Source organism: Phacochoerus africanus, chromosome 14 (genome assembly GCF_016906955.1).
Source record: "Phacochoerus africanus isolate WHEZ1 chromosome 14, ROS_Pafr_v1, whole genome shotgun sequence".
NCBI lineage: Eukaryota > Metazoa > Chordata > Mammalia > Artiodactyla > Suidae > Phacochoerus > Phacochoerus africanus.
In genome coordinates this window covers 56,427,351-56,441,388 of record NC_062557.1, presented here as the reverse complement: position 1 = coordinate 56,441,388, position 14,038 = coordinate 56,427,351, and the positions used below count along the sequence as shown (strand labels likewise).

The 14,038-nt window shown below is 50.0% G+C and overlaps 1 protein-coding gene across 3 annotated transcripts in view; it reads right to left on the bottom strand.

Annotated features, from left to right (window-relative positions):
• Window positions 1-14,038, bottom strand: part of MYOCD (myocardin) — a 212,527-nt gene that overhangs the window by 30,744 nt on the left and 167,745 nt on the right. For all 3 annotated transcript variants that reach the window (XM_047757100.1, XM_047757098.1, XM_047757099.1), the window contains 2 exons: window positions 4,694-4,869; window positions 1,389-1,514 (listed from right to left, as the gene is read on the bottom strand). In XM_047757100.1, the coding sequence (XP_047613056.1) occupies window positions 1,389-1,514; window positions 4,694-4,869 (302 nt within the window). The remainder of the gene's footprint in view (window positions 1-1,388; window positions 1,515-4,693; window positions 4,870-14,038) is intronic.

Here is a 14,038-nt window from a genome sequence, read left to right as displayed (position 1 = left end):
TTTTATCTGACTTGATCCCACCCCTCGGAGTCCGCACTGTGGGCGCCCGTCTCTCGAAGGGGATTTATGGTTTTCCAGGAGTGTTCTTGTGCCTTCTCTCAATGGCCTCGTATGAGTCTTCGACAGTCGATAGTGCAGAGATGTTTTTCCTGGCGCAGTTGGGTCCTTCAAGTCCCCCAGCATCCTCCCAGCTTAGACATGATGAATATTCATCAAGTGAGAATTCACAGGCGTTGGCCAATCAGGAGGGCTGTTGGCTCTCGCATAAATAACCAGTCCAGCTGGACGGCTGGCTGGCAACCCCGTGGCCTGCTCAACTGACTGTCCTTCCTCGGGACAACAGTCATTCCCCCTCGGTACAGGGAGGCTGAAGCCTTTTCCCATGTTCGCTGGGAAAAGTTTCAAGACTTCGGTAGCAGTCCTGAAAAAAGCCTCTTTGCGCATCACATTAGAAATCACTGAATCGTCCCCTCCCCCTGCAATGAACAAAAATCGATGGCCATGTCATTTTGAAGCTGTTGAGCTGCGTGAACTGTAGGCTGGGTTGGAGCCTCTGCAGTCGGGGGGAGCTCTACCGGGAATCTGAAACACCCCCCATCTATTTAGAACAGGAAAAGCACTTTTGCATATACGCAGGGGAGGGGCCACGGGGCTGTCACTTTAATATTGACTCTTACTCAATGACAACGTTTTTAAAAGAAATTTCTTCAGAATCATCTCAGCATTAAGCGGTGGCTCTGGAGCTGAGAAAACATGCCCCCAAATCAATTATAAGTCATCTGGCGCAAAATAGCATGAAGCAAGTTAAGTGACTACCAGGCAGTTCATTCCGGAGAAAGTGCTCTGTGAATTCTTCCATACAACGCTGAGAACATGAAACCACTATTTAACCAGCAGGGACGCGTCTACTGAGCATGTAAATTCTCCCTCCACCTTTATTTCCATGGGGAGCCTGGCTGCAGTGACACAGCTTCTGATTTTTATCAGGTCTTCGGGGTTTTCTTGTCTTGCATAAAATCCCACCGGCCCGCACCTGTCGGACGGCAGGTCCAAACCCTGTGTGCATGGCCGTCGTCGGCTGGGTCTGCCTGGGGGGCTGAGCTAATAAACTTCCTTCTGAGTCAGGAACATGCGGGCTGAGCTGGGATTCCAAAGAAAGGCAAACGGAGGGGCTTCTCCGCAGGGAAGACCCTGCCGTGTCGCCTGGATGATGGACTCTTGCTCCACGTACGCCTTTGGTTCATTTCTCAGCTCCTGTCTTGCGACGTGCCCAGCGGCTGGAAGCCTCCCGAGGGTCGGTGGGACTCTCCTCGCGCTGCCAGACCTGACGCGGAAGCCCTGCCCCACGCGGGCCCGGTGAGCGGAGCGCTCCGGTGGGCCCGACCTACCTTTACAGCCGCGTGCACGGGGAGAGGGCTCCCCAGGGGGCCGAGCCCCTGCTTCCCCAGGTCTGACTGGTTGCCGGACTGTGGGGCCGAGTCATTTCTCTCATTCTCCGAGCCCAAAGTGAGATCCTAGAATCCAAAGGGGCACATTATTAGGATGCGGGGGTAGCAACCGTGTGACGCGGCAATGCTGCTGTAGAGCCCCCCTGAACCCCCAAAGCTCTGCTGTGTCAATCTGCGCTTCTTATCTGAGTGCCGTCAGACCGCGTCCATTCCCCCGGATATAATGTGTCATAAACTGAGGACACTTTTAAGGGAGAAATCAGGCATGGTTCCTAGTCACTCCAGCAGACAGGTATTTGTTCTGACCCAGGGGAACCGGGACCCCTGGTCCTGTGTGAGGGTTCCACCCCTGTGGCAAGGGCTTCTTGTTGGACCTTGGGGTTGACAAAGACAGGAGGAGGGAGGAACTCTGGGGAGAGTAGGCCACCAAAAAATGAGGTGCAGAGGGGGTTAGCGCAGACGGAGGGAAAGCGTGCAGGTGTGCGTATGTGTCATACACATGCGTGTCCCTGGGTACATGTGTGTATACACCTGTGTAATGTGTGTATGCATATATTAGGTTTGTATCTCCATGCATGTTCCCATGTGTGTCTATGGTCTGTGTGTGTGTCTGTGTATATATACCTGTGATGTGTGTGTGTGTGTATGGACTATGTGTCTGTGTATATGTGTGTGTGTGCATGCATTCTGTATATCTAAGTATGATATGAACTGACATGCAGTGATTTCTGCATTTTGCCCGGCACTGCTTGGTGCTCGTCTCCTCCTTCCCGACCTCAGGGGTTAAGGAGAAAAGAACATGTCTTTTTCCCCAAACCACCTTTCAATCAGAAGCTGAGGAAGCTCGTGTCAGGGGGATACGATACTCATGGTCTGAGGCCTTGTCTGATGCGATCAAGGAAGCCTGGCTGCAAAGCCTGGCTGCAGCGCACAGGGGAAGGAAAAATGCTTGGATTCTGGACTCTTGTGCAGTAAACGTACGACTCTTTAGGCCTTGCTTTTTCTGTCTCTTGTCCCCCTCCTGCTCTGCACCTCCTCCCGGGTGGCCTTGGGTTTGCTCGGATGCAGGGAAAGAAGGCCTGGCAGTGACCAGCATCGGCATGGTTTCAGGAAAAAAGGTCGTCATAAACCATTCCTGAAACTGTTCCTGATCCCTGCATACTTTACAGTAAAAGTGTTTCCAAATAGAATATCTAATAGGGGTCTAAGAAGTGCAAAGGTCCAGCTATAAAGTAACTAAGTCGGGGGGTGTACTGTACAGCATGGTGACCGCAGTTAATCATACTGCCCTGTCCATTTGAAAGCTGCTGGGGAGTTCCCACCGTGGCGCAGTGGGTTAAGAAGCCAACTGCAGCGGCTCGGGTTGCTGTGGAGGCTCTGGTTTGATCCCCAGCCCAATGCCGTGGGTTAAAGGAGCTCACCCTCCCGTAGTTGCAGAATAGGTTACAGCGGCAGCTCGGGTTCAGTCTCTGGCCTGGGAACCTCCATGCGCCGTGGGTGCAGCCCCCCCAAAAAAAGGATAGAAATTCTTTACAAAAATAAGAAAGTTGCTGAGAGAGTAGATGCTAGAGATTCTTAAAGACTCTCACAGACAAGAAAAAAAATTGTTACTATCAGATACATTGTGAAATACATGTGTAATCAAACAATCCTGATACAATATCAAACAATTATGTCACACACCTGATCGTGAATGCATTGCATACACTGTGTATTTCACACCAGGTACAATATCAAACACCTATGTTGTACATCTGATACTGTGTATCTGTACACATTGTGTATTTCACAATATATACAGTAGTGAACAATTATGTTGTACACCTGAGACTAATATACCGTTACATGTCAATTATACCTCAATTAAAAAAAATAAAAATATGTATAGATATAAGATACCTATAATACGAATAAGATATGGAACCTGCATATAATAAAAAGGTATAAAATAATATCTATTAATAAAATCTACATAATGTACTTAAAATACCTGATTTCAATTAATTCACCGAACGAGTCCAGTGAGGCCGAGAGAGGAGGGACGGGGGTGGGAGGGGTCTCTCTGGAGCTGGGATGTGGCGGAAGCAGCGCATCTCGTTGTCACCAAGGGCGACCCTGCCCCCTCCCGTGTGAATGCCCACACGCAGGACCTCACGTCCTCGTATCCAGGCTGAGGAAAGCTCCCATCAGACCTGGGGTTGGCTTCTGGAGCGGGCATTCCCGGAGGCAGGGTGGGGTCTGCGGTGCCCCCTGGGGGCCTCATGGCTATTCAGCCTCACAGGCTCTTGCTTCCTTCTCTGAACATCTAACGGACAATGTCGGCAGGTGCCTAGCACGGGCCTTGGTACACAGTAAGTGCTTAGTAAGGGAAGAGGCTATTGTCCACCACCACTACTGCGTTAATGCTTTTTTGTTTGTTTGTTTGTTTTGTTTTGTTTTTTAGGGCCTCACCTGCGGCATATGGAGGTTCCCAGGCTAGGGGGCCAGTCGGAGCGGTTGCCACTGGCCTACCTACGCCAGAGCTGCAGCAATGTGGGATCTCAGCCGCGTTTGTGACCTACACCACAGCTCAGGGCAACGCTGGATCCTTAACCCATGGAGTGAGGCCAGGGATCGAACCCGCAACCTCATGGTTCCCAGTTGGATTCGTTTCCGCTGCGCCATGACGGGAACTCCTTACTGCTCTTCATAAATGTGCTTTTAACGATATTCACAGTGGGTTCCTCACATCTCCCCAGTCAGTAGGTTTGTCCAGAAAGAGGACTGAGCAGTGTTTGGGTTGGGACCTGGGGGTGGGGGGGGGGTGGCCTTTGCCGAGGTCCAGCAGGTAGAAGCCTGCAAAAGGTGGGACCGACTTAGGGCTCCTGCTTGGTGCCCATCGGCGCCTCCTGCTGCCCAGCCTCCTCCAGGGGTGACTCCGTGCCTGGAAAGCCTGTGGGCTTTGAAGCCAGTCCTGCTGTGGCCCTTTCTCTACGGGAGGCCCTGGGCTGGTCATCTAACCTCCAGGCGCCCCACTTCTACTTTGTCTGTAAGAGCGGAGATAAGAGGAATCTACATGGCAGGTAGACACTGAAAACGTTATCTTCCTGGGGATTCTCTTTCCGTCTTTTCTGAAGGTGTCTGCCCCTCAGCCGAGAGGATGGGCGATGAAGAGACACGGGCCGGGGCAGCTCTCAGCAAAACCAGCTGCAGCAGCGCTGAGTTTAAGACAGAAGAGGGGACGGGCTGACCGGTGGTCTGTTTACCTGGACTGTCCCCCGGGGACCCGTCAAAGGGGTCTCTGCCGCTTTTGTGTCCAGGGGGGACCCGGCCGAGCCTGGGAGGTCTTCACTTCGTGTCTGATCTGGAGAAAGCCCGTCGCTGCTGCTGTCCTCTTCAAAGGCAAAGGCATCCGCTGATTTGGAGAGACTCACTTGGTTCCCTGGGGGGTGAAATCCAAGAACTGGGTCAGTGGCTGAGCCTGTCAAAGGGCTTTCTGGAAACGCCTCCAAGGGCCACTCCTTACAAGGAGCATGCACCTGCCTCCCTAGGTGTTTCCAGTTCAAGGTGAGAGTGAAGATATATATACTCAAGATGATTTGCTTTCTCCCCTGCTTACTCCATAGAGGGGAACCTGTGTTTGTTTTATACTTTCTTTTCTTAGGGCCGTGCGGCATATGGAAGCTCCTAGGCTGGGGTCGAATCAGAGCGGCAGCCGCCAGCCTACACCACAGCTACAGCTCACGGCAACGCCGGATCCTTAACCCACTGAACGAGGCCAGGGGTCGAACCCACATCCTCATGGATGCTAGTCAGGTTCTTCACCTGTTGAGCCACGATGGGAACGCTGGGAACTCGTGTTTTTAGAAGTGACGTGTCTGGCGTGGAAGAATGAGGGGGGCCTATGAAAGGTCTACCATCATCTGTTAAACTTTATCAGGTTGATCCATTTCTGTACACACCTTGTCTGGGGACCCCTATCTTTTAGAAACACAATCAGGGGAGATGAAGGAAAGGAAGGCAGCCATTGGGCTGCGGGAGGAGAAGGCCCCGGGCTCCCTCCCGCTTTACGACGAGAGAGGAAACTGACATGACAGCGTGCCATTTGCATCAGCCATAGAGCAGGGCATCCAGCACAAGATGTTTCGCAAACTTTGCTCTTAAGGATACGCCAGGAGAACTCCTAAGTTTAAATTCCTAAATGTCAGAAGGGCTCATGTCACCGAGGGTCCCAAAGCCCCACTCAGCAAACGTGTGTCTGTTTATAAAAGCCGTAAATGCGTCTCCGAGACTTGAGCGTGATCTTTCTTTCTTTTTTTTTTATTATTATTTGGATTTTGCTGTTATTCTGCTTATCTCTGTGTCTATTTTGGAAATTCCCAGTGACTCACACATGCTGGGATCTCTCCCCAGCGGCCTGCATGGGTCTTGGGAGACATCGGCTTGGGGGAGGGGGTGACCAGGCCAGGTGGGACGATGGCAACAACCTGACATGTCCCTTATGTTTCTGAATTGCCCAGCCTCCCCGGGGTTTATTGTCCGAATGCGCAGTGCAGTATGTACAGAGGCCCCACAGCTCTTCTGACCCTATTCCAGGCATGGCTCTTCGAAAAGAATTTAGGTATTATCAGCAACTTTCAGTCTGCAGTCACACTGACAAGAACTTTTGACTCGGGCTCTGGGCAGATAAGAGTTGCTCTCACCGTGGCGGCTGGAAAGGCAGCGAGGTGGTGGAAGTAATGGAACAAATGGGGTTTGGGGCTTGTCATCGTCACCACGGCTGGCATCTGTCAGGGACTCTCACTCAGACACGCGAGTGTCAAATCAGGAGAGAGGCCGGCCAAGGACAGGGCAGGTAGGAGCGCTGGTCTCTGGGCCGCTGAGCAGCCTGCCAACCTGGAAGGGCGTGGGGACTGGCAGAGCTGCTTCACCGCCTCACGCTGGTTTGTGAATGTCCTTGTTACCTTCTTACGATTAGGAAAGTAATAGGGACGGATAGAAAAACTCATACCCTGTGCAATGGACTTCATAAGGTCCATAGCAACCCCACCTCCGTTGATGATTTATTTCTTCTTCGAGATTTAATTCTAGCCAGAGAGCAAGACACATGCATTTTTAAAAAACATTTCATACCGACAGGACTGGGGTGAAACAGACTCTTCTGAAGCTCGCTTTTTTCACTCTAGAGTGTTTCTTGGAGCCTTTTACATGTGAACACATAGAGATTGTTCTCAATTTGGGGTGGGGGGGCAGACAACAGCTATACCGTATTGCGTTGTATTAATGGGAACTTTTATTTCTCAGCTTTCGTTTCCCAAGGGGCGCTTATTTTTAACTATGAAAATTTTGAAATGATAGAAAAGTACAGAGAAGAATACCAAACGTCTAAGTGTCACCTGCAATCCACACATGCCAGTATTTGCTTATATTTTCGTCAGAAACCTATCTGCTTTCTAACAGAGGGGTTTCAACGAGACGTACCTGACAAACGTCAACTTTTTCTTTGCAATCGGGGGTCATTTCTCCTTTCTCCAGAGAACCACGTCTCTGACATCTTCAGGAAGGTCCTTCCAGAAGCCTCTGTGAATATGCGCCCATCGTACCTCAACTGATTCATTTTTTTCTTTTTAATTTATAGTTGATTTACAGTGTTGTGCCAATTTCTGCTGTATAGCAAGGTGACCCCGTCATACGTGGACATACATCCCCTTTTTTTATAGTACCTTCCATCATGGTCTCTCCCGTTTTCCCTGAAATTTCAAGCCCTCCTTCTCTTTGTGGAACCAAAGGCTTTGTCCCTGTTTCAGAGATGCCACGCCTTATTCAGGACCAGGTGGGCATGGGAGTGGGGGCGGGGTGGATGTTAAGCCTTCTCCACCCCAGAAATCATGGTATTACATTGGGGTTTACTTGGCACAGCCTCTGGGGCAGCACCAGAGAGCCATGCCTACGACTGTACCAGCCTGGGGGCGGGGCGGGGGGGGGGCGGGCGGCCAGCTTCCTGTACCCAGCAGAACCCTCCCTCTGAGAGCTTTCTCCTCTCATACCCTCTCCCCACATCCTTCGGTCCAAACACTGCCGTGTCCAGTGTGGTCTGCAGGTGTCAGCCTGGTTTGTCTCTTGGTTCTGCCACCTCGGCGGGGGGAGTGACTGTTGCTGAATTGCTCAGCTTCTCAGAGCCTCAGTTTCCCCATCTATAAAATGGGGGTGATCATCAGAGCCACCTCGCGGGGTCTTGAGGATTAAAAGGACACGTGTAATACAGCACAGAGAACTCCGCCCAGTATTCTGTGATAATCTACGTGGGAAAAGATCCCGAGAGAGAATGGATATGTGTATACGTCTGCCTGGGTCCCTCTGCTGGACAGCGGAGTGTAAATTAACTACACTTCAATGAAACGACAACAATAACAAAAGAACGCGCGTAAAAGCCTTGCGTGTTGGGCATGGGACACGTCATTCGCCTGGTCTCTGAGGCACAAGTGTTCAATCATTTCTAACTGTTGTTAGTATTGTTCTTGGTAGGACTGCCTGTTTGTCTCAAGTTCACCGTGATCAAGAATGAAAAAGAAAAAAGAGAAAAAAAAAGACCACCCAGGCGGCAGTTCATTCCGAAGTTCGCTTGGCAAAGGCCAGCGCCACTTCCCAGCCAGAAACACCGGTTTGTCCGGAGAGGTTCGTTCTGGGAGAGCAGCGACAGACCTTCCCCGGAGCGGGGGCGTCACAGGAAGGGCTGCAGGTCCTTCCTCTCCGGTCTGCTTTAAGCCAGGCTGGGTGGAAAGGGACGAAGGTCACCTTATCTGACTGCCTCGGGAACAACCTAGGTCTATCTGTCGCTCTGCGCTGTGACCCCGGGCCCCCTCCAATCTCCCACGGTGCGGAGCTCGCTGGGAGATGCTGGAGTGCAGGACGCTGGCTATTGTCCCTGGAGACACGTCGGGCAGCGTGATGACAGGGACCCGCCTCGGGAAGCCCTGACATCATCCCCTGGCTATGCCCGCCGGCTCTGCGGCCACTGGGGACCTCAGCCTGGCGACTCCGCGTTTGCTCTTGCCCTCTTGGAATGGACTAGATGAATGAGTCAGTTGTCCTTTCCTCTGTAGAGACATTTAAAATCCCAAGATTGAAGTGAGATAACTGGAGCCTCAGTTACCTTTCTGCTCAGACCCACCCCACGGGCCGGGAAGCAGGGGGTGGAATGTGAGAATGAAGCTCGCCCGCCGCCGCGTTTGCCAGCTCGCGCAGTGCACGCATGGCTGCTATTTTAATTCCAGGTCAATGGAACATGGTAGAAAGCCTAGAAATAAACCTGAGCATCTATGGTCAACTCCTCTGTGACAGAGGAGGCCAGAACATACAGTGGAGGAAAGACAGTCCCTTCAAAAAAGTGCTGCTGGCGAAGCTGCACAGCTCATGTGCAAGAACAGAATTAGAACACTCTCCAACACCACACGCGAACACAAACTCGAAATGAATTAAAGAGCCACATGTACAGCCGGATACTATAAAACTCCTAGAGGAAAACAGGCAGAACATCTTTGACATAAAGCACAGCAACATCTGGCTTGATCCACCGCCTAGAATAATGACAATAAAGATACAAATAAACCAATGGGACCCAATTAAACTCAAAAGCTTTTGCACAGCAAAGGCAACCACTGAAAAAACAAAACGACAACACACAGAATGCGAGAAAAATCTCTGCAAACGATGGGACTGACATGGGTCTCATCTTCAAGATGCATAAAACTCATCCAGCTCCTGGTCGGACCTTCTCCCAACATCCTGGTGAAAGAGACTGACGCCAAATCCAGTTCCCAAGGCGGGGGGGGGGGGTGGTCATGTGACGGGAGCTGTGGGTGCGTCAGGCTCTTGCCTGAAGCGACTTCAAGAGAGTTCCACACACTGAAGATAGCAGAGGCCGGGGCGGAAGATGACGGATTATATTGTCTACTAAGGACGGAGCCCAGGGCTCTGGAAGGGGGTCAGATGCCTTTCGGACGGCGAGAGATGAAGTGGCGTTTTAGAGGAACACAGATTCCTTTTCCTCAGGTCCTTGGCACTTGAGAAAGGGGCTTTAAGTCTCCAGATATGCTCTGATCTTAGGACTGTGTGAGGTGCACACAACAGACAGGCTGCATAAATACTTGCCCTGTATCCGCTCTTGCGGCTCATTCTCAGGGGACAAAGAAGATCAGCAGGTGAGTTCAGATTCTCTAGCACTGTCTCTGGGCAACCTAACGTTCCTCCCTGCCATGCCCCGCCTCCCGAAAGCCGCCAGCTTCCTGATTCTCTTTTCCCACCCTCTTTCCAGCACCTTCCTCAGGAAAGGATTTATCATGAATGCCTCCCTGTGTCTTTTTCTCCCCCCAAGAATCATTCACACTTTGGAAATGATTTCTCATTACGGAATGAAAGATTCTGTCCTGGAGAAAGTTATGCCACAAGAAATGACCCTACCACCCAGGCCATGGTTATGGTCTGTTTGCCTTAAAAATGGACGATTGGAGAGTGCTGAGGCTTCCGGCATCTCTCAAGAATGCCTGGATTCTTAGTAAATAAGAATTTTTTGTCTGGTTTTGTTATGAGGTCTGAGCCTTGGGGAAACAGGTGAGCAAGGACTAATGTAGGATCTTTCTGAAAACTGCCCATGACACTTGTAAATGGATGGGTTCTGGGCCAGCCCTGGTGGATGGAAGGGTTGCTTCCTGTGTTGAAGGGTTACGGTGATAAAAAGAACTACCTTTTTTTTTTTTTTTTTAAATTGAGGGGGGCTGTATATTCTGAATCACAGGTTTAATTTTTTTTTTTTTTTAAAGGAGCTGAAAAGCCTACGTAGGCACTCAGGTGGGAAGCCTGGCCCAATGAAAGGAAAAGGTGAGGACACTTCATGGGGAGAAGCTGTCTCTGGGGGCAGAGCACCAGACCCTCCGGCTCTGCCGCTGTTGGAAGAGCTGGGAAAGCCAGCTGGGCTCCTATTTTAGTCAAGCAGAGGCCAGATCTCTGGACAATAAGCAGCTTCCTTGGTGGCTCAGGGACGCTCTTGGCAAGTGAAGGAAGCACTCAGATGACCAGAGAGAGAATTAACGAGCTCGGCGCGGGGCTCTCAAAACAAGAGATGCCAAGTGATCAAGACCCACGTGGAAGCGGAGCACAGCCCGGCTCCACTCCTGTGTGTAACTTCTGTTCTTGTAAATCGCCACCCCCGCGTACCGTCATCTTTGTCGTACTCGGGGCTCTGGCCTGAGAGACCGTGGCTTTCAGTGGTCTTCAAGAAAGAGAAACAATTAACAGGTACGTGTCCTGAGATGCAGCCTCGAGGCGCCTCACGCCTTTTCCTGTTCTTTTTAGAGCTGCACCTGCGGCACATGGACGTGCCCAGGCTAGGGCTCGAATCAGAGCTGCAGCTGCAGGTCTGCAACACAGCCACGGTGAGACTGGATCCAAGCCGGATCTGTGACTTATGCCGCAGCCATGCCAGATCCACTGAGTGAGACCAGGGATTGACCCTGCATCCGCATGGATGCTAGTCGGGTTCTTAACCTGCTGAGCCACAACAGGAACGCCTCAAGCCATTTCGTGTAAGTAAAATCAGAACGCCCCCTCTGCCTCCCTGTTGCATCGCTCTACTCATAGGAGCTTATGTTTCCTGCAGCTGGAACCACTAAAATTCTACCTGGCTTGCAGACTTAAAAACTGCCCACTGGCAGGCTGGAGGAGGGTGCTTGCTAGCTGGTGCCCCGAAAGAGAGGATGGTTTGGTGGCAAAGATTTGCTGCAGTCATTCAGTGAATGCCAGAGGGGGCACATAGGGGGATGAGAAGTAAAATCCCCATATCGGGGCTGGTCCTCCGTCCACAGTGTCCTTCCCTGTTTGGGGAGAGGTTCTAGATTATCTCATCTTCAGGCTGGGGAAGCGCTGGCCTTGTGCGAAGCCCGGAGGGAGGAAGGCAATGAGCATTTTGCTCAGGCTCTGGCAGGAACGCAGACACAACTGCGGAGGGAGCTGCAAGACGAAAGCCCATCTGGGAAGGCACGTGGACAGAGGAGGGACAGCACACAGATGCCAGGAGGAGGACACGTGGTGAACCATCGCCACGTCACCAAGGGCTGGTGCTGTGATCCCAAGAGGTGACAGACGGGCGAGGGGTCTGGACCACGGGCAGCAGTGCAAGGGCTCCTCAGGGCACCGCTGAGACAGCTGGTCTCAGAGCGACTCCGTGGGTCTTCATGACGTTTCCCGTGAGGCCACCGCCTCGCCCAGGGCAATGCAGGCCCACGGAAGGATGACTGCTCAAGAGGCCGCGGTGTGGGCGATGACACGCTCGCCACTCCCCACGACTGTGCCCGCTGTGGACTTGCCATGGATCAGGTCAGCCCACCGCACCACCGCCTTCTCCAAATAAAATCCTTCCCTTTATGCGTCACAGAGCCCGGCTTCTATCGCACATCTTAGCGCCCGACAGCCTCCCAGGCTTCTTCTCTTAGGTCCTTCCGGCCCTCCACCAGCCTCTGGTGGGCACTCCAGAGTCCCTGCGCCCTGCACACCCACTTCTATCTTTGCAGCACCCATCAGCTTTTCCTAGGATATTTCAGTACTTACGGGTCTTGTTTATAACCTCTGTCTCCTGCACGATAACATGAGCTCTGTTGGAGCAGATGTTTTTGTAAGTTTCGTTCACCAATATATCCCAGACACTTACAACAGGGTCTGACACAGAGGAGATGTGTCTGGCTTTTTCAGTGTGCCACCCCTGCTCTAGGGAAGGGGGCAGCAAGACCAAAGGAGCCTGTGTGCCTGAGAAGGCTGCCATCAAGGAAAACCCTCTCTGGACTATTTATGAATAAGAAATAAATGTCTGTTTTTATTTTTTTTTTGTCTTTTCTAGGGCCACATCCGTGGCACATAGCGGTTCCCAGACTAGGGGTTGAATTGGAGCTGTAGCTGCGGGCCTACACCACAGCCACAGCAACGTGGGATCCGAGCTGCATCTGCATCCTACACCACAGCTCACAGCAACACCAGATCCTTAACCCACTGAACAAGGCCAGGGATCAAACCCGCCACCTCATCATTCCTAGTCGGATTCGTTAACCACTGCGCCACCACGGGAACTCCGCATATGTCTGTTTTTAAGCAGCTGAAATTCTGTGGTTTAGCAACTTCTGGTACCTTGACTGATAACAAAAGAGATGTAAAAGCCCAGATAAAACACTAGCGATTCTGTGTAGGAGTCACTTCCAGAAATACAAGGATTAGGGAAGCGAGCAACCTGACATTGCCAGATCAAAGAAAGAAGCTCATATGGTCATCTTTTCATGCACATACCCAAAGCACTCCAAGCCCCAGCATACACCTTGCGAGCTACTCTTAGTGGAAGAGAGAACCATTTCCTTAGGGCATCTGCCTACAGCAAGTTAGCATCATAGGTACAGGTGGCTGACTACAGATAAGCCCACTGGAGACTGAAACAAAAAATGCTATCATCAGTACAACACAGCACATGTAACATACGTAACATCACATAATACTGCTTTTGAAACACTGGTAAGGTACCAATAGTAACGACTTTATATTCTATAACTAGCAATACACATTACATTATATAATAAAATACTACCTAATATAAATATATAATTCACACATATACTTTTATATGTAAGATATACGTCTATATGATCTAAATGTTTTATATATAGTAAAATGCATATTATTAGACTATATGATATACCATGTTATAGTTTATATATAGTTTACAAACATAGATGTGTAATTTATAAGTGGCATATATAAAACTTTATATACTTTATGTTATGAGTATACTGCCTGTAATTTTTAAATGATTATTATGTGACTTCTTAGTAATGCCATGATGTTGCTTTGCCAACAACTAGTGCTTCAAGGCAGAAAGGAAGAAACAAAAGCAGGCGGCAAAATTGTCCTTATTGGTGGATGATGTGACTGTATGTCCAAACGATTTAAGCTAAAATGAGAAACTACTGGAACCAGTACGAAAATCTTCAAAGATGCCCAGTTCCAACATAAATGTGCAAAGTCAACAGGTTTCCCGTATGTAAGCAGTAATGGGTGGGAATTTAATTTTTCAAACCTTACCAAGGGAAATAAAAGAAGACTTGGGTGGGTGAAAAGAGATCCTGCATTTCTGCCTCAGAAGAATTCATGTATTTTAAACATATGAAGTCCCCACAAATTCATCTATAAATTCACCGCAATCCCGAACAAAATTCTAACGGGACTGAGGTGGGCATACGATAAACTGGTTCTAAATTTCACTCTACATGTACCTGTGAGAGGAGCCAAGAAACCGTAGAAAAATCAGACCAATGTAAAGAAGTTTGTGAAGACAAACATTAAGACAAATTATAAAATACACTACTAAGGTTATGGAAAAACCAAAAAAACTTAGATCTGTCTTTTAAACCATGCACTTAAATAATTTCATATGCCATGAAGGTTGAAATATAAAAATGCAGTATGTACATGTTAAAAGACAGCTTAGGTGAATAACTCTGTTCTTAAGGTAAGAAATGTTTCCAGTACACAGTAACACATGCAGAAGCCACAAAGGGTAAGAGGTTCAACTATATAGA